Genomic DNA, 25,445 nt, shown 5'->3' with positions numbered 1-25,445 from the left:
CAAATTATTGTTCAGCTCTGGAAATTGAAATGGAAACTAAAAATAAAATTATCTCAGGAATATATATATAAGTTTTCATATGCCTAAATATTCAATAAATGTCTACAGGCACTTCCCAATTTTTTTTATTCTAATCAAATTCAATGATGCAAATTACTTGAAAACTAATTTTTATTAATAATAGGTCCTACATAGATCTCACCTATTAACACAAATTGTTAAAAGGTGTACCTTCTAGAAATATCATTAAATTATCTATTTTAGTCATAAATTATACAGACTATGGGTTTTAGAATATAAGTTTCTCAATGCATATCTTTATATAAATATATTTTAAATTTAACAAGATACAAATAATATTCACTGCCATACCTTTCAAAAAAACGAAATAAAACACATTAGATTAGAAGTAAAGTAGAAACTTTTTCAATATATACAAATTTTCTGTTAATAAAAGCTTGATCTATAGACTTTAGCATACTTTTTTTTCAATAAATGTAGTAATTCTAATACAAAAATTATCACCTTCTATTATTGGTGTATTAGATAAGATTTGTCAATTTTATCAGCTTTTCATGGGTGCATTTGAAGCCTAAATATTAAATTTTATCTTTATTTTATGTAAAATCACTATTGACATCCTTTTAAGAGTTTATCTTATGAAGCCCATGCTTCTAATTCTTTAAAATCTTCATCTTCTTCAACTTTCTCTGCAAATGAAATCAATTAACATCATTACATATTACAATGATACCGTTAAAAAACTAACTTGCAGGTTTTTTAACTTTGGCAGGTTCATCCTCCTGAATTTGTGAAGGCAAAGGAGGCAGTTTAGTTGGCCCAGGAACATCAATAAGATCCTAAAAAATAACAATTAAAAATAAATCAAAGAAATTATTACAAATTATATTACTGATTCAAAGTTCTCTGTTTCAAGTTCTTCTAGTTCTTTATTTAATTCATCCTCATCAATGTCATCACCAAATCCTACTGGGTTACTTATAGCATTAGAAATTTCATTAGCTAAATCATGTTGTTCAGCAATATCATCCATTATATCATGAACATTATCTATATCACTGAAAATCAATAGACGAGCAATAATAGAAATCATAAACATTCATATATATTACTAACAGGTTTTTGTGAGCATTTTTCAAAGCTGCTGCTGCATCTCTCATTGAAATTAACACAGCAGCATTTGTATTAGCTCCTTCTAAAGCATCTTTTTGTAGATCTAGAGTTGTTAAAGTTCCATCCACTTGCAACAAAGTTTTCTCCAACCTCTTCTTCTTTTTCAGTGCTTGCAAAGCAACTAAAATTGATATAATTAATATCTAATATAGTGTAAACTATATTTTGCAATTGAATAATTCTATTGGTACCTCTTTTGTTCTTTGATGCATTCTTTTTAGCGATTAAGATGCAATCATCGATTTGTTTTTCTAAATACTCTTGTTTCTTCGTTAGTAGGTCCTGCGTCTCTCTTAATTTTTGGATGGCATCGCTGGTTGATGGTGCCTCATCTTTTTTACCACCAAATATTTTTCCGAAAAATGACATATTTAAAGGCCTATATTGCTTCAAAAAATAACTATGAGCACAGAATGAGTCACCTTTCCTTAACAAATAACGCAATTTTTGCTTATAACAGGTATATGTCAAATAGTTGTCATATCATTGACATCCGACATTGCCACATTTTTCATTAGCAAATAACTAAATGCTTCTTTGTGCTTAGGATACTTATTGATTTATTTATGTTAACTCAGTACTACTTTTTAAAGAAATTCCTTTACTAATACTTTAGAGATTTTGAAATGTATATTAAATAAAACCATGTTGCCGTTGCTAAGTATTTGTACTATTAATAGGAAGTAGTAAATTTAAATTTTTGTCAATAAAACGACCTTTTAACCTACCATTGCTGCAAATATCTTAATGAATAAGAGCTTGTTTATCTCAGTATAAATATTCAAATACACCAGTCCACTTAAAAAGACGGATAAATGATAACATATTATCATTTCATGGTTGAATCCACAAAAAAACTTTAGTATCCTTAAAAGCTACATTTTATCCGTCTGGTCGTTACGATACAAGGGGCCAAAGACAATTAGGTTGAAAAAAGTAATGAAAATGGTTGAAAATTTGGATTACGATGAAGGTTAGGTACTAATTCAAATATTTGTCAATAAATCAGCTGATTTTTTGTTGTAAATGTGAGGTTTTTTTAAAGTACATTTAAATTATATATAATTTCAGTATTTTTTAATATGTTTCTGTCTTTTTTACGGAAAAAAATAGGTAGCAATAAAGAAAAAGTTAAAGAGGAGGAGCAAAATATTGAAGAAATCAAAGATATAGTATATGGTATAGATTTAAGATATTATCAGGATCCAAAATAGTAATGTTTTATCTGTAGATTTGTTAAGAACGATTAAGGATCCTGAAAAACCAAGCACTCTAGAAGAATTAAATGTGATATATGAAGATGGAGTTACTGTGAGTTTTCTGCAAACAAATTAATTGCAGTTGCTAATATTTTTTTAATGCTTCTGTTACACAGATAAAACAAAACCTAGAGCATAATATCAACATTGTTAGAGTTGAGTTTAATCCAACTGTACCACATTGCTCACTAGCTACATTGATAGGTCTTTGCATTCGTATTAAGTTACAAAGGAATATGCCCTATCCTATAAAACTTGATATTTATATTAAAAGTGGTGCACATACAACTGAACATGAAAGTAAGTAGTTAACTGTTTTATTTAAGTTTAATTTGAACTGCTTTTATATATCTTTAGTAAATAAACAAATTAATGACAAGGAGAGAATAGCAGCAGCAATGGAGAATCCAAATTTGAAAGAGATTGTTGAGAACTGTATAAAAGAAGAATATTAAGTTAGTTTGTAGTCAATATATATTGGTGTTTTTACCATTGTAAAAATATATAAGTATTATATTTGATTTTGGTTGTTTTATTTTGTATGTGGGGTCATATATATTCTCTTCTTGACCGTATATATGATCGCGCTTTATGTATGAATATTTCAATGTCAATCGTGACAGCCTTCATTTAGCGCCAAATTTTACATATGGCGATTTATTTATTTTGTAGTATTTTCAAAGTATTTTTGTCTTTTATTTTACCTTTAACTGAATATTTAATATAAGTTTAAAAATGGGGGTTGGTTTATTTTATAACTATGTTGTTGTTAATTTGTTATAGAGTTAGAACATGGTTATTTTTTACTACTATCAATTTTAGAGAAAAACAGCCGCAAGTGCTGCAAAAGGAAAAGAGAAGCGACTGCAACGAAAGGAAGAACAGCAAAGGATCCGTGATGCTATGAATGTAGTAGCTGAAGCAAATGCAATAGAAAACCCTTTAGTGGCATTTCCAGTTTTTCAAAAATTTAACAAGAATGGTGTATCTGCGGATTTAATTTATAAGAAGAGTGCCGATTTAACGGACACCGAACATAGTTGGGTACTAAATTTAACACGAAAAAACATGCAATTAAGGTGATTTAATTATTCGTTCAATTAATAAATTTATTATATGATTCTTTTTAGGTATGAACAGTGCTCTTGGGGTTGGAATGAGGCAAAGAAAACAGAAGAATTATATGATGAAGCTGCAAAATATCTAATAGCAAAAAGTTCCATTGATGGCTCGTATTTAGGATTTACTCACTTTCGATTTGATCTGGAAGAAGGTATTGAGGTTTTATATTGGTATGTAACTTATATTTTATTTTGTTATTTCTATAACTTTAAATATTCAGTTATGAGCTGCAATTGGAGAATCATATTCAAAGGAAGGGTTTGGGTAAATTTTTAATGCAAGTTTTGGAACTTATGGCCTTTAAAAATAATATGAGAAAAGTTGTTTTAACTGTTTTAAAGAATAATCCTCATTCGAAGTTTTTTAAAGCGATAGGGTAGGTTCTTTTTTATATAGTATTTAAGTTATTAGGTATTAAATATTTCTTAGGTATGAACTAGATGAATGTTCGCCTGTCGATGATGAGGAAGAAAGTTATCCTTATGAAATTTTGAGCAAGATAAATAAACGATTGGCCCCAACTTTGCCAAATTATTCAATTGTTAGTAAGAACCACAATCATGGTCATGGTCATGCTCACAGCCATCCCAATGGTCATTGTTGCCCAGGACATCATCATTGAAGGCATTTTATTCTGTTTCACTTATTTGTGCTATTTCATCTTGAATTAGGAATGTATTTTAAGTTATCATAAATAAATTAGTTATCTCTTTTTATATTTTGTTTTTAATATAACCATATTTTATTACTTCTGTAGAGGAACATAGAATATTTTTAGCAGCTGTTGCAATAACATTTTATTTACAAGAAAGACATTTCATTGGTTTATGTATTTCACTGTTATTACACTTAACTGATTGAAGAGTTCAATTTTTAAAAGAATTTATCACAATGTTGAATTATGTTCCTACACGCAGCACTTTGTTTGAATGATGGTTATATTAGGCTTATTACAATTTGTATGCTATAGTATAACTGAAAACTGATACTTACATTCTGTATGTTTAATTCAGCTAAAAAATATGATATATGTGTATAGCAATATAGTTATCGTAAGAAAACTTCGATTTGCGCCTGATACGTCTAAGCCCAAATGGTTTACATTTTGTAAATTTGGCTTCTTACAAGTGAGGCGTTGCACCAGATATGTACCATATTTTTTCTATGATATGTACCAAGATATTTACATTCTCTGCTGTGAGAATTGGTAATTGTTAAATATCATCAGCTGTATTTTTCTTTCATAGTTGAATTTTATTGAGGTGTATTTGGAATTTTTCCATGTTAAATGTTAAGACCACTGTCTCGTTAACGTATGGTTCTATAATAATGATGCTCATGGTCCACAGATCAGCAAACCTGATCATCTGTTTTCCTTACCAGAACATTTAAGGAACTGCTTAGAAATTGAAACATTTGTATTTCATCAGATTATAATAAAAATGAAAAGGTCTCATCTTAAATACCTACCTAATGGCTTTTCATATCCAGGCAGTTATTTTATATGTATTGGTAAAGCAAATCAATTAATCAGCTTTAGCGCATCAATCTTAGCATTCCAACACTGATGTACTTTTGAATAAACATTGAAACAATATCTTGACTAGTGTTAAGAAGCCCTAGCGTTATGTACCGTTAAGAAAACTGTTGTGACTTCGGATTTTCACATGTAGGTGCTTTTAAACTCTTCTAACACTTCTAGCTCCGCATTGTACTGATTGATTAATTAACCTATTCCTGACTTGTTTTGTAATATACAATTGTAGCAGTTTCTGTTTTTATTGCGTTGTGAACTACGTAGGATCGAAACTCAACAAGCCATCATAATGATGATTTAGTAATCACATCATCTATTTGAGGAAGTGAGATATTTTTGCTTTCACAATGCATAATTTATATATGGTTTTTATGTTGTATTGGCTGAAATTGTTTGGTCATTTTTAAGTGTTTAGTTAGATGCCGTCCATTTAAAGTTTGAATGTTTCTACATCGGAACGCATAGCAATAAATAATGAAGCAGTCAATAATGAAAAGGTAGCATTTTAACTACAATTATTGTTTTTCGAAATATTCTCTATAAAGATCTGTACAATTTTGGATGCATTTGAACAAGTCTACGTAAGACATTTTCTACTCTCCATCAACAGCTTTTTCAAGTGCTGAAAAACGTTAGCCATGCAACTTATTCTGGATATGCTCGAATAAAAGTCTTCTCGTCTTGGAAGACCCGTACTTTGGATTGTTGTTTTGTTTGGGTCTCAAACGCGAAGATCCAAGATTTAACATTACCTATGTAGATGTTTGTGAGCTTTGTGAAATTATGCGCGATTAAATATTTTTCACCACTAAATGTTCATGCAATATGGTCATACTAACACCCAAGGATGGCTCAATTTCGCGGTAGGTTACATGATTTTGCAGTATCATTTCGTGCACATTTTCACACGCATTCTTCACAGCACAATTCGCACGAGAACTGAAAACACTGATTGAATAAATACTTTTAATTTCGATATTGAATTGATACATGTAATTGACTGTGCGAAGCTGTGGAAGTGGTACTGTTACAAGGGGATAGAGAAAAGAAAAGAGAGCGAGACGTCGTCGTGGTGGTCGTTTATAGCCGGGAACCGCATGTTATCAGTCCACCAGCGTTACCAACTTTTGATTTTCATGTAAGTGGATGCGTGGTGGCCTAAAGGGTTGTACCGGTCGCCACCTAGCATTTCTAATGCTCAATATATAAATAGCGACCAATGACTTAATTATTTAACAAATTATAATGATTTAGTTGTGATTGAAATTCGCCAGAAAATTAAATATAGTCCGCTATATAGTGCGTCCGCTCAATAAAGAGTGAACTCACATCATCTGAATTAACTACAATAAGTACAGACTACAGGGAAGTCAACAAGATTGGCTAGTTGAGCACAGACGCACTTAAATTAAATGAATACAATATCATTTTAGTTTGATTATGTTTTACGATTTCTTTGTTTACATGTCCATATTTCATTGAGAAGTAATCTAATTAAGGATTTTCTTTCTCTGGAAAACAATTGATTGCTATGCTATCACGATTATCAATATTAATGGAATTGAAAGGTGAAAATAAAATCAAACTTATATTATTATGATTAAAATTAATATAAAATATATAAATACGTTGCTCAAATTTACTAATGTGCCTTTCTTCATTAAATAACTTAAAATAATACAAATACATGTATTTAGCTGAATTAACGAATCAAAGTCGATGTCACATATATATCAATATTGAAGTAACAGCATCAATATTTTCAATTATAAATGTATATTCATATATTATTGATGAATTTCATTTGCCTTTAGTTTTCTCTCACCACCAATATGCTCTAAACGTACCTAGTATTTTTGGATTCGTCCCTTGTAACTTTATATTTTTCATCTAGTAGCATCTATAGTCTATCCAAAGAAGTTTTGTACATACTCCATCTAAATTTGTGACGTCAAAACGACGCAATGTGGCCGTATCAACTGTGAGTTTTAGTTCAGTTTGACTTTGACATACAACAAAATTCTAATCTAAATTAAATATCATATCATAAATAATCATATATAATTTATTTTAACATTATAGTAGATTTAATGCATATATTTTCAAAGGACTTAAAACTACAATTAAGTACTCAGTTAAAATAGTTTGTAAGTTAGGATAGTGTTTGATTATATTTATAATGAACCCTTTTCCATACCACCTATGAATTAGAGTTACAGGCGTTTTCTTCATGTAGTTGTCACCTAATTAACAATTGTATTTACATATTTGTATCCAATTTTACTTTCATTAGACAGCGTATTTACTAGTGTTGGGAACAATCGACTGAAATCGATTATCGACTATTCAGTAATTCACTACTTTTTACTATCGACTATTTCAGTCGCTGTTTTTGGTTCGACTGTTTTTACTGGTAACTGTTTTCAGTCGCTATTTTCGGTCCTACTGATTTTATTACTATTTACTATCGACTGTTTCAGTCATTTACTTTTATTTACTATTTTCGGTTCTACTAGTTCATTCCACTGATTTTTAACATTCTGGCCTTCCGTCCTAGCCGCGACCTTGAAAGTAATGCGCCGAATTTATGCTTATATAGATATTTATATGTAATATTTGTGGTTTTATGTTTTTTTGTAGTTTGCTTGTAAATAACTATATATTGTAAATTAATATAGAAGCATTTTGGAACACTAGTTTTCGAGGGTAAAAAAATTAAATTATAAATGATAAATAGTAAGATACTTTTGACTGGCATAATAGGTAATACTTTGGATTGGTATAATAGGTAATACTTTTTTGATAAACTTTCACGTTTGTCCAAGCGTCTTGTTTGTCGAAACTTTTTTCCTAAAATCTTGAAATCTAAAATTATGTTCCAAAGGTTTCAGAAATTGCATAGATCCAAAAGATTTGAAGAATTTTTTGCAGTAGCAGTTATTAAATTTCAGTTAAAAATATTAACTGTAAAGAGGTGAATAAAGTATATTAAATATTTGTAATAAATACATTTTCTGACAGGAAACTCTACTTTAATATTCAACAATTTATTTTGTTGGCTATTAAGAAGAGCACCACAATTTTTTTTTGTTAACGAATGGACTATCTTAACAGAATGTGTTCAACTTTTAAAGCCCATTGAAATCTGATGAGAAATCTGAAGATGATCTGATCTGATCATAAATGACCACCGAGTTATCTGGTGAAAGATAATAAGAGGACTGCAACATTCCATCAAATCCAGGATTTTAACAAGTGAAGGGGAAAGATGACAAAATTGTTTATTAGATGACATCAATAAAAGACTGCCAATTTTAGAAATGAATACGATATGCGGGAAATCCACATTTTTAGATCCTAGATTTAAAAAAGCAGGATTTGATATTGTAAATAATACTGAGGCGATACAAAAAGTTATCACAAAAGAGGTATATTCCATTCTAACTTCAAAAAATATAAATATAGTTCTACAACTCGAAATTCGAGACAAAACTACTGACCAAGAATGTATTGACATCTGGGCATATTTTGCTACAAAATGGCTAGAATGAAAGAACTAATTACTCCAAGTACTGCAACAACTTTACAGATTTAGCAGTATTTGAAAATTCCATTTATTGGGCGTTTAGAAAACCCATTGGATGTTTGGCAAACCCATAAAATGAAACTGAATAATATCAGTTATAGGTAAAATATTCCTTTATACCCACATCTGTCCCCTGGGAACGAGTTTTTTCAAAATCTGGGCAAATAATTAACGATTGAATAAATGGCCTCACGGGCGAAAAGTTAAACATGATAATATTCACAGTAATTTAAAAATATTTCCGTTTAAAAAATAAATAAAACTTATTTAAAAAGGGTTTGGTAGTTATTGTACGATCATTTTTAGGTTCATCATGGATTAGATTTTTCAATGATTAGGTATACGTTTACATTTTATTTAGTAGTTATGGTTATTGAAATATTTAGTTTTTAGGTTTTATTTAAGTTGTTTAAAAATAGCAATTAATATATTAAAATACGATAAAACATTTGTGGCAAAAACAACTTTTTAAATCCACACAACATTCAGTATAAAAGTAATCTTACTTCCTTTAAAATTATATTATTTATTACATGATAATAGAAATTAGTATTTTTTTTCCTTTTTTTTTAAAGATTATCACGTGAATGAATATATATATATACATCTCTGTTTCGCTTATACTAACATTGGAGAATATAAAGACATTTAAAATTAACTGCTCCAAGCATTTAGCTCCGTCCTTTCCTATTTCACATTTTACACAGACAAGAATTCGTACATCTTCGTCTGACATCACGAATGAAAAAAAAAATTCGAACCGTGCATTTGACTGAAAATAGTATTTACTATAATAGTATTTACTATTAATAATAATTTACTAAAATAGTATTTACTATTTTCAGTCGCTATTTTTTGACTATCGATTGTTTCGACTGTTTTGTAACGATCGACTGTTTTGAGTCGATAGTTCCCAACGCTAATATTTACCTTTTACGCTTAGTTCTTGTAATCTTCGGTACAGTGTTTCCTTTTAAAAACATTTTGATATCACTGTATTTCTCCTTAATTTGTTCGGTTAATACCTGTTTACATATTTCTTACAAAAAATATATTAGGCACTGAATTCTCCTTAATTCATTCACCATATCTGCAAAGCAGTTACTATTATTTCTCTCCTGACACATTTTAACCAAATGTTCATGTATATTCTCAACAATTACACGCATATCTGAGCACTCTACAATAACATTTCTTACAGTTATCGTCTATTAATTATATATTTACCTTTATTTGATTTCACTCTCATCACCTTGTCTTAGAAATTGGCAGCATTGAATCAAATCGGGTTTAGAAAGTTTCATTCAAGTAAATAAATAAGCTGTTAATTTCCATTCTATCTAACATTTGTTCATAATTTCATCATTTGTCAATTTATTCTTCAATGTGTCTGACCGAGTTCATCCAAACCAAAGGTGTTATTAACTATTGCTGTTCCCAGCATGAAGTACAATATATCTGCAATGAACTATTAATACTAATAAAACATAATTTAACTAAAATAAAATGAGAAGGAAAATATTTTCCGATTCTAAAACGAATTTACAAATTGCGACGCATATACAAATAAACTTTGTCTATAGTCTATCCAAAGTTGGTGTGAACATACGTCATCTAAATTTGTGACGTCAAAATATCGCAATGTTGCTGTATCAAGACCGAGTTTTAGTTCAGTTTGGTTTTGATATATAACAAATATATATAGTTTATTTTAACATTATAGTACATCTAATGCATATTTTACGAACAATTTAAATTACACTTAATTATACATAGTTTGTAGGTTAGAATTGTTTTATTATATTTACATTGAACTCTCTCTAGGCGCAGTTTTTTATATAGTGGTATCCCCCTGGAGGCCTAATCTACCTAATTATCAATTGTATATCCGAATAATGTATTCTATTCTCATTTTGATATCACTATTTTTTATTCCTTTTGCTACTACTTATGACTATAGAACCTGTGTTCTATGAATAGGATTGGAATTGCGTGAATGTTGATAAGGTGAAATAAAAGTATAATTTCATGTTTGTAAAGTCTAATAATTAGGTTCAAAATATCATAAAATCATATCAATAAAATCAATCAAATAAAATAGACAATAAGTAATAATAATAATAGTTAAAAAGTTAATTCATAAGTTATAAAGAGTTAACAAAGTTAAAATAGACAGACACGACACATACACATAATAAAAACCAGTTCACACATTTTGAAAATATTCCACGACACGAAGTCTTTCCATTGTTCGATATTTTTTAGCAGGTTCAAAATTGTAGGATATCACAGTGCGTACGCTTTGAGCCATCACGCCCATGTAGGATTGCACGTCCTTTAATTGATACCATCGATAGTCGATCTCCAGAGTGGTGTCTTTGTTTAATACTTTGTAGGCGAAGCAGAGGGCACTAGCGGCTAAAAGCGCTGGATCGCCCACAGAGAATACATCAAACAATGTTGTACATTCCATGACAAATATTGTGCTGTATTTTAGTGTCTGAAATAAGTGTAGTTACTTTTTAGGTGAGAAAATTCTCAATTTACTTCGAATTCATGTTAGTATCCTGCATTCGTCAGGACAAGGAAAACAAGGAAAGTAAGGAAATTTTGCACTTGAAAGTTATTATTATACCACCAAATTATACCACAAAATCAGTGGAAGAAATAAAATGTATAAATAGAACATGAAGAAGAACATAAACAATTATGAAATATATTTTTAAAAACTGTAAATCACTAAACATCCATAGGGAGACACTATAAATTGAACAAACGAAGGATCTACAATGCACAAAATAAAATAAATAACAAATAGATAAAATACAGGAGTAATGACGTAATCACACAAAAAGAGAAACCTAATAATTTATCATTAATGTAGGTCTGAAACCGGGAGATTAATTTTCAGTCACACTTCTTAACCCTTGCTTAAAATATACAACAATGAAGATAAAAATATGTTAAGAGCGAGAAAGAGAATAGAAAGAAATAAGATATATACTGGTAAAAATAGAAGATTAATATCGAAAGGACAAAACATAGTGAGAAAATAAAAAATGGTATACCAAGAGAAGCTGTAGACAAGTTTAAATATCTAAGAATCATGGTATCAGGAAATGCAGACGGAATGAAGATAAATAATAAAATTATAAAAGAAATAATTCTCTTAAAATAAAATAATTATTGAATACTAAACATCTATTGATTTATGTAACAGTAATAAGAGGCAATGATAATGATAAAACAAATCGTCGAAAAAATTAGTATAAAAGAGAGGAAAATAACAAAAAGATTCCTTAGCAGTACAGAATAAAAATGAAACATAAATTGGAGAAGGAAATTGAAGTAGATATATTAGAAAAACAGTAAAGTGGCTACATCCAGTTTTGTGCATAAAAATCTATTATAAATATTATATAATAATAAGATGATATAGGAAGTTAAACATATTTTGTTGGAAATATGAAGGAAGAGGATAAAATAACAAAAAAGTTAATGAAAGAATAGTATAGGGATTAGATAGAGACTGTTTCATTCAGCTTAGAAGCGGCAATACGCTTCATAGGTATCATGGGTTGTTAAGCCAATGAATCAAGATTAATTATAACTGATAGTATCACAAAATGTTTACATACCTCGTCATCTTCAATTTTTGCTGTTATCAAGTAACTGTGAAGGAATATAAGTGGATCCGGCACGTTAAAACAAAAATTTAGACTCTGGAGTACGGAAATCTCCATAGCCAAAATTTCGCCTTTGGTGTATTTGCCGCTTCCTAGCATATGCAGTTTTGGTACCTACAATATTCTCTAGGTAAACACTATTCTTTTAAGATCCTAAGGAATCAATTCTTATCATTTTATCATTGAATTGATGTATTTTGATAAAGAGTAGTATAAGTTAAGTTCGACTAAAATATTTCTACTCTTTCTGCCGATTTAGCGATATGGAGACGATAGAACAGCACTAGTTTTGAGGCTATCCATTCATCAACCCATTTTCGCATTTCTTCAGCTTTTCAAAATCGTATACCAGTGAAGCCATGCTGCATTTGAACAAGTGATAATTAGATGGCGCCTAGTTTAGCAAATACGCTGGTGGTGTTGGAATTTGCCACTAGTTGCAATAGTGTATCTTTCACAATTCTTGCAATATGTATCACACTATTCTTTCTTGCACATCATGACTCCAGAATGTTACTTTAACTCAAGTTATGTAAATGTATTATAGCTAATTATATCAATTTTTATCTCACAAGATGTTTACGAGTTAGAGATATTATAATTTTGTCAAATAATCTTTGCAATTCGCTCTTATGTTAGATCGCATGTATTCTGATCATTTTTGCATATTTAAACTATTTTTTTCCCATCTTTCTGGCAACATAGCGATACCATATCGAAAGAATAAAATTGGTCTGGAAGCCACCCAATTATCGATCCATTTTTTTGAACCACTTCTTTAGCATTTCGAAACCGCGTGCCAGCTAAGCCATACCGCATCAATTTGAACAAGTGATAATCAGAAGGCGCTAGGTCTGGTGAATACGCTAGATGCGGCCATATTTCTCATTTCAGTTGCAACAGTGTAACACCTCATAACTTTTTTAATATGTGACCGAGTGTTGTAATGCTAGAGCTTCTTTGCGTCTTTGATATGTATTTTTTGCAACAATACGACGTCGATGACTTACGAATTCTTTTTGTTTCCGAACTTGAAAAAGTCACTCGTCGGGCAGAATTTTGAATCGAATGAGGAAGTCATCGCCACCACGGAGGCCTACTTTGCAGACCTCAAGAAAACGTATTTTTCAGACGATTTAAAGAAGTTACGGCATCGCTGGATAAAGTGTATCGAGCTAAAAAGAGACTACGTCCAGAAATAAATCGCCAATTTTCCAAAATTTTCGTTTTTCTTTTGTAGGCTGAATACTTATCTAACCACCTTCGTAGATAAGCTCGCTTAACTAATATTTGATATTTGTAGCTGTTCAGGATCTCCTTTCTCACTGACATCAAACTTGTGATTTTTAAATTTCTTAAAGCATATAACATAATGGTGCAGACTTAATTTAACCCTCGACAGGTCGTTGGTGGAACATTAAACCGTTTTTTAAAAAACAAGACCTGATAAATAATAAATATTGAAAATAAAATATTTTTAACCAAAAAATTGAACCGATTCAAAAATTTATTTAACCTATCTACTACACGTATTTTATATTCTATTATATACACACAATTTAGCTTAATACCTACCTAAACCTATTTATGCATTTCCAATATTATTTTAACTACTACCATCTGACTATTTGAGAGGTCGGTGCCGAACCCAAACAGTTATATTAATTTAGATTTGTTTTGTTGGTAATTAAATTTTTTGTGTATGCCATAAAATTATATTATTATTGAATAAGGTTTTAAATTAAAATAATCTTTAAATAAGCTTTTTGATTAGTTTTATTTAGTTATTACAACGATTATTATATACATATTTTATTTTATAATGTTAAAATTCTTTGTTTGATTATTTTTAATTTTTAATGAGTTCCTTATTTATTTTTTAAAGTCGGTTCAATTTATTATAAAAAAATATTTTATTTCTCTTTTTAGTGTTAGATATTTACTCAATAAATTACACAGTTATTTTATTAAATATTACAATGGATAGGTTAAGTAAAGATGTAGCCCGTATGAGGAAAAATAGGAATAAAGAAACAATGATTGGAAATAAGGAGCGCTTCAGGCCTTAGGGTCCGTTAACTAGCCTAGGTGATTTGACAAATGTTCTAACTAAACAACAACAAAAAGTTATTGTGGCCGTCGGGAGTCGAAACCGCGACCTCCATTTTGGAGCTAAGAGTTTTAACCATTACACCATGGAAGCAGTTTTCTATAATGTTTCTACCAGGTCTTATATCCTATAGTTAGTGATTAAAAAGTACACTGAATGGCTTTTGCACTGAACGACTTCCGATTTTCCGTCACATCAGCTAGGCAATAACATTATACACAAAATCTGATTATTTTAGATAAAAAATATGCGAAAACTTTGTGCGTGCCTTTGAAATTTGAGCGTTTCTCTTCTTTCTTTCTTTCTCTTTAAAAAAATATACAGCTGAACATATAAACTCCTTCTTTTTCGAAGTGGGTTAATGAAATTATGACTTCCAGTTTCAGCATGTAAACGTTAACAATGACAGGCATATCGCCACTTCTAGCAGATGGTGTAGATTGTTGTTAAACATCATAACATTGAAATTTCGACCAACCAGATGACGCTGATAAGAATTAATTCCCCAAAACAAATATTAGTCCTACCTTGATGATGGTGTTCACGCCCAAATATTTAACGCACAACCACATGCTCACTAGCGCAGCTAGTTGATATGATTGTTTGATAAGTTTCAGCTTCATAATGGCATAATCGAAAATCCGTACGGCCATGAATAAAGCTGGCTCAAAATCAGGAAGTGCGTATTGCTTAAAAAACATTAATAGTCTCGCTTATGCGGGTACACATTCCTAAATAAAGATTTACCGTAAGTTCCAATATCCAGTTGACCATGAAAGTCCGAGATCTTCTGTCCATATACGATTCCACCCAGGTTACGTCCAACAGAAGTTGGTCTTTGTTTGAGTGATTATAAGCGATGATGTCCTGAAAAGCTTTTACATTTTATCAAATAACAATTTTAAAACTGTTTTGTTACCTCTAAGTAGTCTGGAGAAAGAAGCAGAGGAAAAACTACTTTTCTGTCTGCAACATGAAAAAATATATTAGCATCATATAATTAATTAGAAATCAGTTTTTTTAATATATATTTTAAAGTATCCTTTTGAACAACGAGGGTGTATCTGGACTGGACCTACTGTCTAACATGGTCTTCAAACTACAGTCCTCGGCATTAAACCTACCGACTGGTCAATGACCAACTTAGGGACCATCCCAGAACTCCTCCGGTCTTACCTAGCCTGGTTACTGGCTTGACTAGGCCACTGTTGCCTATAAAGACATTTGCAATTATAAACATAAAGTACATCCATTCCCCAGAAGGATTCGAACCAGCGACTATCGCAACAATAGGAACGACGGTCTTTCTGCGCCTGTCGCGTTGACCACTGTATCAACCAAGTCAACTCAAATCATGTTTAAAGAAACATGTTTCAATATATTGAATTGAGATAACAAAGAATCTTTAAAGGGAATTTATAACACTATATATATATATATATATATATATATATATATATATATATATATATATATCTATATATGTCACTATATATATATATGTGTCGATGTGTTACCAGGTGTACCGGAAAGTCATTACCGTTTTTTTTCCGGAAAAAAATATTTTTCAAGAAAATGGATTTTTTTAATTTAAAGTATTAGCCATTTGATTCTATAGATATCTTGCTAATCTTTCAGGCAATTTATGAATGCCTTCCCAAAAAAACCATTTGTCCTTTGAGCAAAACCATCCATCGAGCTATTTTCTGACTTTGAAATTATCGAAGTGCTGCTCAGCAAGAGCGTGTCCCATTGATGAGAAAAGTTAGTCAGACGGGGTAAGGTCTGGAGAGTACGGCGGGTGCGATGATATGTCCTAAGCAAGTGCTTTCGAGGCTTCTTTGATCGGTTTTGCTTTATGAGACGACGCGTTATCGTGCTCTAAAATCACTTTACCGTGTCTTCAGGCCCATTCTGGACGTGTTTCGATCAAAACACGGTTCAAATTGATCATTTGCTGTTAGTTGCCATCACTATTATACTTCATAATAGACCACGCCACTCTGATCCCACTAAACACAGAGCATAGTCTTGTGATCAAAACAATTTGGCTTTGGAGTCGATTGGTCGGCTTTGCCAGGTTATAAGCGTGATCTTTTGCGCTTAGAGTTTTCAAAATAAATCCACTTTTCATCACCCATCACTATTAGATGCAGAAATTACTTCCGATGATACCTTTGAAGCAGCATTTCAGAGACGATTTTTCGATTTTCTATTTGCTTGCCATTCAATTAATCTGGCACGCATCTTGCCGTCTGATAATCATTCTGCCAGTTGTATTTGGGTTTGGGTTGGATATTCATTCAATAATTCTTGCAGTTTTGAATCTTCAAACATTTTCGGTCTACCAGAACGTCATTTGTCTTACATATCAAGATAACCACTTTTGAACTTTCGAAACCACGCCTAACATATTTTTAAGGTTAAAGATGAATGTAAAACGATGATTTTCAGCGGCTTTTTTCGTTTGATTAATGCTGTTAATGTAGCAAGCTAAGAGATCTGTTTTTTGAAAGTTTGAGCTGGATTTTCCTTCAATAAACCTTGGAAATGTATTGCTTTTTCGGTTCACCAATTCACTACTCATTATGTTTGCCAAAACAGACAATTGAAATATGGTACATTATCGTAACTATACGTAAAACTGTTGTAAAAGCAAAATTAATGAAAGTTAAAAATACAATTTTGGACGTTCGATGATTCCGATGATGTTAGTATACACTAAATAAAGGATTGTTATTTTATGTATAGAAATATAAAAACCATAGAACTTAACAGATAGATATAGTCTCTCCAAAGTTTTTTTGTACATACACCATCAAGATGTTTAATGTATTGCCTGCCACCATTTATAAATTCGCTTTAGAAACAGACAATTTTTTTTATTTAATTTTTTTTCTTCTCGTTTTGTTTTAGTTAAAAGGAGACACAATGCTGTCTGATAAGTTCGAACGTGTAACGGAACTGAACAAAATTTTTCAAAACAATAGTAATAAGAGCTTATAAACCAGCAAACAAACAAAAAAAACCCATCCTCATACATTGAGTAGTTTTTCAATACAAACATAATTTTATACAATTACTTCAAAGGAAACTGTTAGTCTGCAAAGTATCGAAGAGGTCAAATGCAACTTGAAAAGGAAGACTTATTATTTCAATTTATGTATTTGGATGAGACCTGGATATTTCAGAATGGGACCAATGATAATAAAAATAGTGTTGATACAACAAAATTTGATAGAAAAAGATAAACGTTGGAATATCACTTGATTAGATTTTAATAGTCATAATATTCATTAATAATTCAATTCAAATATATTGTAATTCATGCTTAAAACAGGAATGCTTAATAACACCTTCGGTTTGGATGAACTCAGTCAGACAGATTGAAGAAGGAATTGAAAAGACAAATGATGGAATTGTGAACAGATTGAAAATGAACAGCTAACTTATTCGCTTGAATGAAACATTCTGAATATAATATTGTAGGGACCTTGAGCATGTCGAATTTTACATCGTGGAATAACGGTCTACAAAATACCCAGAAATATAATCCCAGATGTTGAACACGGGCGGGGTGCCAACTGGAACCCGACAACGAATAGCTGGCGGCAACCCCGAGACGTTTATCTGGGATATGATTGAAGGGTATTTCGGGCATTCAGTGCTCAACCCTCGTTTGGTTTAGACGTGCCACCATCGACTGCCCAAGCCTCGTCAACAGGTAACTCCGCTGCCATCCGTTTTATTTATTTGTATTTTCACATTTTTTATATTGCCAATAAATAACGGTCACATCATGTAAACACCACTGTTTTATTTCGATTTACCTCCATTCACCGAGCCACATCTTTTTTACCCTAAAATATGATTCAAGGCTGCCAATTTCTAAGATATGGTGATGAGAATGGAAACAAATAAAGGAGATTATATAATTAATATATGATAATTGTAGGAAATCTTACTGTAGAGTGTGGGTGATTTATGTGCATATATATGTGTGTAAATTGTTTAGAATATATAGGAGCATTTGGTTAAAATATGAAGAGAGAAAGAATACTAATTGTTTAGCAAATAATATAATAGATATCCCTAATAGATATAGCAAATCCATTAGGGAGGATGCAGTGGATTGAATTTAGTTTTATCAAGAAAGCTGTATACAGGTAGTAACAGGACAGACTAAGAAGAAATACAGTGATATCAAAATGTCTTTACGAGGAAACACTGTGCCGAAGGAAGCAAGAACTTAGCGTAAAAGGTAAATATGCTCTCTAATGAGTGTAAAATACATTAGTTGTATATACAATCGTTAATCAGGTGGATTAAGCCTCCAGGGGACAAAACTACTTAAAAAACGCGCCTAAAACTCATAGGTGGTATGAAAAAAGTTCAATGCCAATATAATTAAACACAACCCTAATCTACAAACAATTATAACTATGTACTTAATTGTAGTTTTAAATCCTTCGTTAATATATGCATTAGATTTACTATAATGTTAAAATAAATTATATTTGATAATAGTATTTTTGTTTAATTCTTTTATTTGGTTTAGAATTTTGTTGTATGTCGAAGCCAAATTGAACTAAAACTAAGAGTTGATACGGCAATATTGCAACGTTTTGATGTCTCAAACTGAGATGACGTATGTACAAAATAACTTTGGATATACTATAGTTTGTTTAGGAATTGTTGTAATATATAACGCTAATCACAATACATGCAATTCTCTATATATTTAGAGTATTAATATTAATAATAATATAACAAGCATTATAATTTAGAAAATAATAATTAATTATACCAATACGTTAAAAATAATTGAAACTGTAACCATTAACACTGTAATTGGCTATTTTATTGGATAGATTATATATTACTTTACTATAATTATACAACATAACAATTACTATAGTTATGAATTACTCACTAGTACTACTTCTTCTTTTTAACGTGGATTTAACAGCTGGTTGTCTTTCACCGTTGACCTGCAAAGTGATACATTTGGAAGTGTGTGTGCTCTTTGAAGGCACGACAACCCTGGAAGGAACTGTAGTTGGTTCAGTCCTTATAACCTTGGGTATATCTAACGATTGATTAATCTATTTGACCTTTCTTTTGATTTTCTGTCATAATTTAATCTTACTACTTACTCTGATAATACATGGTACTGTTGGCAAAGCTGGATGATCTTGTAGAAGATAAAGTGGAGTTTTCAGAAAGAGTGACGTAGTTTGTGCTTGGCAACGTATCGTAGGTATGGTAAGGTGGTATGATGGAGTTGAGAATGCTACTCCTATCGGACCTAAACGATGCCGCGGTATAATTGAAGCTGGACGAGGAAGTGTCATTTAAAACGCTTTGGTTATTGGAACTAACACTTGCGGCGTTTGACGAGATAGTGTCCGATAAACTAGCAGAAGATATATTTTTAGATTGATTACTTTTGGTGCCGTTAATGGATTGACGGCTAGTGGATAAATTGGGTTTTGACGTTTTGACTGTCGAATTTAGTTTGTTTTGCGGTTTAGAAAAGCTGTTGTAGCAAGATGAAGTGTTGCAAATTGAGGTGGTTTTCTTGCCCGGTACTAGTGTCCTAGAAGAGCAGCATTTGTTGTTACACCCAACTGGCTTCTTGGCGATTGTTGTGGAATTTCTTGGTTGAACCTAAATGGAAACAAAAGTTTGGTATTAAGTAATATTAATTTGGAAGGAGGTAGTTTCGGATTTTCCTAATAGATCATTTTAACTAAAGAAGCATATCTTTAACAATACTTATTCAATTAAGACATATTATAGCGGGTTTCAAAAGTAATTGTCCATAGAACATTCTAGACACAGCGTAAACATATGTTACGCTTTCAAGATGGAGACTCAAAAGTTCATTTTCTTAATCTCTTGCCTCATCGAAAATGGTGTAGCATTTATGATAATGAGTGCTTAAGTGAACAATAGTCTCAGAATCAGATATGTCAATAGATAAAGATGAATCTTGCCTTCCCCGCGAAATCATTGAAAAAACCGATGAAATTCTTTAGAATATCGAGTTAGGTCGACATTGCTGTGGAACTAAATATCGACCATAACAGTTTTGAATCGTTTACATAAAATTGGCTATCAAAAAGAAAAACTCGATAGTGGGATACTATTTGACTTAACAGTGAAAATTTTAATGGATCAATTGTCTATTTGTCATCAAGTAAAATGCTTGCAGGAAAAATATTTAAACAAGTGTAACGTTATAATTCATTTTGATTTTTTTAGGAATTGTCCGTAGAACATTCTAGACACAGCGTGAACATATGTTACGCTTTCAAGATGGAGACTCAAAAGTTCATTTTCTTAATCTCTTGCCTGATTGAAAATGGTGTAGCATTTATGATAATGAGTGCTTAAGTGAACAATAGTCTCAGAATCAGGTATGTCAATAGATAAAGACGAATCTTGCCTTCCCCGCGAAATCATTGAAAAAACCGATGAAATTCTTTAGAATATCGAGTTAGGTCGACATTGCTGTGGAACTAAATATCGACCATAACAGTTTTGAATCGTTTAAATAAAATTGGGTATCAAAAAGAAAAACTCGATATTGGGATACTATTTGACTTAACAGTGAAAATTTTAATGGATCAATTATCTATTTGTCATCAAGGAAAATGCTTGCAGGAAAAATATTTAAACAAGTGTAACGTTATAATTCATTTTGATTTTTTTAGGAATTGTCCGTAGAACATTCTAGACACAGCGTGAACATATGTTACGCTTTCAAGATGGAGACTCAAAAGTTCATTTTCTTAATCTGTTGCCTCATTGAAAATGGTGTAGCATGTATGATAATGAGTGCTTAAGTGAACAATAGTCTCAGAATCAGATATGTCAATAGATAAAGATGAATCTTGCCTTCTCCGCGAAATCATTGAAAAAACCGATGAAATTCTTTAGAATATCGAGTTAGGTCGACATTGCTGTGGAACTAAATATTGACCATAACAGTTTTGAATCGTTTACATAAAATTGGGTATCAAAAAGAAAAACTCGATAGTAGGATACTATTTGACTTAACTGTGAAAATTTTAATGGATCAATTGTCTATTTGTCATCAAGGAAAATGCTTGCAGGAAAAATATTTAAACAAGTGTAACGTTATAATTCATTTTGATTTTTTTAGGAATTGTCCGTAGAACATTCTAGACACAGCGTGAACATATGTTACGCTTTCAAGATGGAGACTCAAAAGTTCATTTTCTTAATCTGTTGCCTCATTGAAAATGGTGTAGCATTTATGATAATGAGTGCTTAAGTGAACAATAGTCTCAGAATCAGATATGTCAATAGATAAAGACGAATCTTGCCTTCCCCGCGAAATCATTGAAAAAACCGATGAAATTCTTTAGAATATCGAGTTAGATCGACATTTCTGTGGAACTAAATATCGACCATAACAGTTTTGAATCGTTTACATAAAATTTGGTATCAAAAAGAAAAACTCGATAGTGGGATACTATTTGACTTAACAGTGAAAATTTTAATGGATCAATTGTCTATTTGTCATCAAGTAAAATGCTTGCAGGAAAAATATTTAAACAAGTATAACGTTATAATTCATTTTCACACACTTTTATCTATGTTATGAAATATAAAAAATAAATATTATTAAAATGCTTCAGACTTGTTTCTTAAAATAATTTTGAGGGATTTTTCTTAGGATTAAAATTTTTTGGAAATCTAACTTGAATTATTGATGATATTAATAAATTAGCATTGGCAACTGCTGCAAGGACAAAATTCGAAGACGCCATTAGATTTAGGAGATTATTTTGTCAGACTTATGTGTAACGGCGGTTTTTATGCTTTTCCAACAATTCCTGTTTGATATTCCTTGCACCTCAATAACCCTACAAGAGTTTGCAATTGATTCTTCGAAAATTAAGATATGAAGACCATGGTTGGTAAGTGTGCAATGATTTTAAAATATTGTGTATATTGATCGGACAACAAGATGGTTTTACCAAATGCCCTTGCTTTTGTATCTATGGGATAGCACAGACCGATAAGATCACTATACCAAAAGGAGTTGAAAAATAATTTCACTTCCAGCTTAATGTTGGTGAAAAGAAAGAAAAAAAAAGGACGAAAAGAAAGGTGTTTTTAAAGAAAAAGAAGTTTTTTTAACACCGCTACACATAAATGAAGGAGGGAAGCATTGTCGACCATAACACCTTCGGTTTGGATGAACTCGATAAGACATACAGAGGAAGGAATTGATAAATGTTGGAATCGTGAATTGATTTGGACAGTGACTCGGAAAGTCACTGGGACTAAAGGAAACTTTCAGGATATGTGATAATGCTGTGCAATGCTGGAAATTCCTAATACATGGTGATGAGAGTGGAAACAATTAAAGGTATGCACATAATTAGTAGAGTTTAACTGTAGAAAATGGTATTGTAGAGTGTGAAAGATTTGTGTGCATAGGTATGATTGTAATTGTTCAGAATTAAACATGAGCATTAGGTTAGAATATATGAGATGATTACTAACTGTTTTGTAAATATGGTAAAAGCATTAGACATAATTCAGTGATTAATTTTATCAAGAATGGTGTACACAGATAGTAGTAGAAGAAATGAAAAATACAGTGGTATCAAGATGACTTGACACACCATCGAAGGAAACAAGAACTAGACGTAAAAAGGTAAATATGCTCTCTAATGAAAGTAAAATACATTACTTTGATATATAATTGTTAATTAGGTGGATTAGGCCTCCCGAGGGATACCACTACATAAAAATGTTTCTAGAACTCTACCTTATGGATGGTGTGGAAAAGATTTCAAAGTAATTATAATAAAACAACACTATTATTATACAAACTATTATACCTATGTTCTTAAATGTAGTTTTAAGTTCTTCAATGATATTAGCTGTACTATAATGTTAAAATAAACTATATATGTTTCATAACTTTATTTAAACTAGAATTTTGTTGTATTTCAAAGCCGAACTGGACTAAAACATATGACGTGAAATTTAGATGACGTGTGTACAAAATAACTTTGAATAGCAATGTCAATACGTTAAGAATAGCTTGCCAATAGAGCAACAAAAAGTCCTACAAATATAATCAACACAGCCCGCGAGATAAATAAAATCCGTTACTTTTCGAACATACCTCGTAAGTGTGCGGTGATAACGTGAAAAGATAATAAGTGTCAAAAATAGTATGAATAAATAACAGTTATAGAGTCTTAAGTAACTGTTATTTAGTATTATAGATATACCATTATATTTATTATCATAAAACCGCAAAAATTTTCTTATCAACTTAATAGCACTAATTTCATAATCCGATTATTTTTGACACCCTATATAAAAGAAGAGCCTTATTAATTGTTATTTTATATGATGTTGGGACCAGGAATTAATTCTTATCAGTGCTATCAATTATCAAATTTAATATTTGTATTAAAATATATCTGTCCCGAGCATATTATCCCTTTATCCCTGTTTATTAATGTTTTATTCGTTTGACAAGGACAAGGACATGTTTTAAATAACATAACGCACATAGGAATACAGATATAAAAATTCTGATAAAGGAACTCCGTTAAAATTTATTCGTGTAGATATAATCCTATGACGTCATTTGTAAATTCTGTTAATTAAAGATTTAGCAGCAAATTATAATAACTAACGGACAATAACTTTAGTGTGCAGCAATATAATGAACTTTATAATTTATAAAATTACAATATGTTCTCCGAGCTATTTAGTTTGATTTCAACGGTTTATATTTTTTCTGTCAATGAAAAAAAAAACGAAATTTGAAAACAACAAATTACCAGCAGTATTGAATGTAAACTTAATTAAAATATGAAAGTGATATGCGGAAGAACTAGGAAGTAAGATAAATCAACAGTTTGAAAAGCTCCAAAAATGATGTAAAACAGGGTAAAACATGGAATGTGTTATTGGAAATGTTAATTAGGAAATGGCTTTATATTTTAGAACTGAAGTTTTGTAACTAACTATGAAAACTGTACTAATATGATAACCTAAAATTTAAAAAATGTCGAGAATCATTAATGTGTTAAAAATATTGATGATAAGAATTAATATTGATCCTAATTTGTGTTGCAATTAAAGATAACTACATACTGTGGATATTGACTTAATTGATGTATCTTCTATTCTTGTCGACTCCGCAAGACTTGGTTGAAAATTTACTGGTTTCGAAAATTTAATCGGGGATAAGACTTTTGATATGTTTCTAAGGACAGAACCATTCATATTACTTTCAGTTTATCTAGGTTAAAACAAACTTACTTGAAACAGCTTTGATTAGCGGTCGACGTTGGAAATTTGTTTTGCTATATAAAGAAAATAACTTTTTATTCTGAAATGTTGTTTATAAATTGGCGAAGGTGAAGGCGGATAAGAATTTAGTTTTATTAAATATTGCACAAATATAGAATTAGTTCCTGTTCATAAAAAAAAACATAGTTCAGGCATACATAACAAAATGTTGACATTGGGCGATTTTAACGGGATCTTTCACATGGAACAAAAGTCCTTACCTGCTTTTTGCCTGGTTCTATAGTAAGGTTTTTGGTTGCCTTATCCTGAATATTGCCGAGAGGGGTTCTTTCCAACGTTCTAGTATATTTATGAATTTCCATGTTGGGAAGCTTTTTCACTATGTATACTTGCTTTTCTTTTAATTTATAGTCCGACATGTTGTAATGGACAATAATGAACCTTTAACGTATTTTCTGTACAACGATTGGTTTGACACTGGTTCATAGCCCGTTCAATTTAGAAATATTTTTTCACATAAACCAAAAAAAACTAGAATTTCCAGTACGTGTATACAATGAAATACTTTCATCAAAGGTATTTACATTTAAATATTTTGTTTCTATATCATTTTCTGTATAAAAGGTACACG

General features: G+C 30.9%; 4 protein-coding genes across 7 annotated transcripts; 2 read left to right on the top strand and 2 right to left on the bottom strand.

The window, feature by feature from the left end:
- Positions 1-153: 153 nt before the first annotated feature.
- On the bottom strand, positions 154-1,713 carry shrb (charged multivesicular body protein shrub). Its single transcript, XM_076404184.1, has 5 exons — positions 1,386-1,713; positions 1,138-1,315; positions 914-1,079; positions 770-860; positions 154-710 (listed from the first exon to the last, which is right to left on the bottom strand). Exons 1-5 carry the CDS (start codon positions 1,561-1,563, stop codon positions 658-660), a joined length of 666 nt encoding a protein of 221 aa, XP_076260299.1. The 5' UTR covers positions 1,564-1,713; the 3' UTR covers positions 154-657.
- Positions 1,714-2,034: 321 nt separating this feature from the next.
- galla-1 (cytosolic iron-sulfur assembly component galla-1) lies at positions 2,035-2,974 on the top strand. Its single transcript, XM_076404185.1, has 5 exons — positions 2,035-2,167; positions 2,308-2,373; positions 2,426-2,505; positions 2,570-2,753; positions 2,811-2,974. The coding sequence occupies exons 1-5, from the start codon at positions 2,134-2,136 to the stop codon at positions 2,906-2,908; spliced, it is 462 nt and encodes a 153-aa protein (XP_076260300.1). The 5' UTR covers positions 2,035-2,133; the 3' UTR covers positions 2,909-2,974.
- Positions 2,975-3,070: 96 nt separating this feature from the next.
- On the top strand, positions 3,071-4,291 carry Naa40 (N-alpha-acetyltransferase 40). Of its 2 annotated transcripts, none has more exons than XM_076404183.1 (5): positions 3,071-3,194; positions 3,276-3,532; positions 3,584-3,745; positions 3,796-3,951; positions 4,005-4,291. In XM_076404183.1, exons 1-5 carry the CDS (start codon positions 3,189-3,191, stop codon positions 4,195-4,197), a joined length of 774 nt encoding a protein of 257 aa, XP_076260298.1. In that variant the 5' UTR covers positions 3,071-3,188; the 3' UTR covers positions 4,198-4,291. The 2 variants fall into 2 exon arrangements, with proteins under 2 accessions (XP_076260298.1, XP_076260296.1); XM_076404181.1 differs by having other exon boundaries at positions 3,110-3,215.
- Positions 4,292-10,722: 6,431 nt separating this feature from the next.
- LOC143196477 (uncharacterized) lies at positions 10,723-25,300 on the bottom strand. 3 transcript variants are annotated; one of them, XM_076404171.1, is made up of 10 exons: positions 25,075-25,298; positions 24,824-24,867; positions 24,656-24,767; positions 19,651-20,164; positions 19,428-19,583; positions 15,414-15,460; positions 15,242-15,361; positions 15,022-15,183; positions 12,337-12,498; positions 10,723-11,198 (listed from the first exon to the last, which is right to left on the bottom strand). In XM_076404171.1, exons 1-10 carry the CDS (start codon positions 25,231-25,233, stop codon positions 10,905-10,907), a joined length of 1,770 nt encoding a protein of 589 aa, XP_076260286.1. In that variant the 5' UTR covers positions 25,234-25,298; the 3' UTR covers positions 10,723-10,904. The 3 variants fall into 3 exon arrangements, with proteins under 3 accessions (XP_076260286.1, XP_076260289.1, XP_076260287.1); XM_076404174.1 differs by lacking the exon at positions 12,337-12,498 and having other exon boundaries at positions 25,075-25,300; XM_076404172.1 differs by lacking the exons at positions 24,656-24,767; positions 24,824-24,867 and having other exon boundaries at positions 25,075-25,297.
- Positions 25,301-25,445: the final 145 nt, after the last annotated feature.

The sequence above is a fragment of the Rhynchophorus ferrugineus genome, unplaced genomic scaffold, assembly GCF_030347505.1.
Source record: "Rhynchophorus ferrugineus isolate W39M unplaced genomic scaffold, kcgeb_rfMv2 rfM4, whole genome shotgun sequence".
NCBI lineage: Eukaryota > Metazoa > Arthropoda > Insecta > Coleoptera > Curculionidae > Rhynchophorus > Rhynchophorus ferrugineus.
This window is presented reverse-complemented; position numbering and strand designations above follow the sequence as displayed.

Coding starts and splice junctions, on each gene's coding strand:
- shrb (XM_076404184.1), bottom strand. CDS start 1,563: ATGTCATTTTTCGGAAAAATATTTGGTGGTAAAAAAGATGAGGCACCA. Junction 1,316..1,385: donor TGCATCAAAGAACAAAAGAG/GTACCAATAGAA, acceptor TATCAATTTTAG/TTGCTTTGCAAGCACTGAAA. Junction 711..769: donor CAAAGTTAAAAAACCTGCAA/GTTAGTTTTTTA, acceptor TTTCATTTGCAG/AGAAAGTTGAAGAAGATGAA.
- galla-1 (XM_076404185.1), top strand. CDS start 2,134: ATGAAAATGGTTGAAAATTTGGATTACGATGAAG. Junction 2,168..2,307: donor AAATTTGGATTACGATGAAG/GTTAGGTACTAA, acceptor GGAAAAAAATAG/GTAGCAATAAAGAAAAAGTT. Junction 2,754..2,810: donor ACATACAACTGAACATGAAA/GTAAGTAGTTAA, acceptor ATATATCTTTAG/TAAATAAACAAATTAATGAC.
- Naa40 (XM_076404181.1), top strand. CDS start 3,189: ATGGGGGTTGGTTTATTTTATAACTAT. Junction 3,216..3,275: donor TTGGTTTATTTTATAACTAT/GTTGTTGTTAAT, acceptor TATCAATTTTAG/AGAAAAACAGCCGCAAGTGC. Junction 3,952..4,004: donor AAGTTTTTTAAAGCGATAGG/GTAGGTTCTTTT, acceptor AATATTTCTTAG/GTATGAACTAGATGAATGTT.
- LOC143196477 (XM_076404171.1), bottom strand. CDS start 25,233: ATGTCGGACTATAAATTAAAAGAAAAGCAAGTATACATAGTGAAAAAG. Junction 20,165..24,655: donor CAATTAAGTCAATATCCACA/GTATGTAGTTAT, acceptor GTTTCCATTTAG/GTTCAACCAAGAAATTCCAC. Junction 15,362..15,413: donor TTTCTCCAGACTACTTAGAG/GTAACAAAACAG, acceptor AAAGCTTTTCAG/GACATCATCGCTTATAATCA.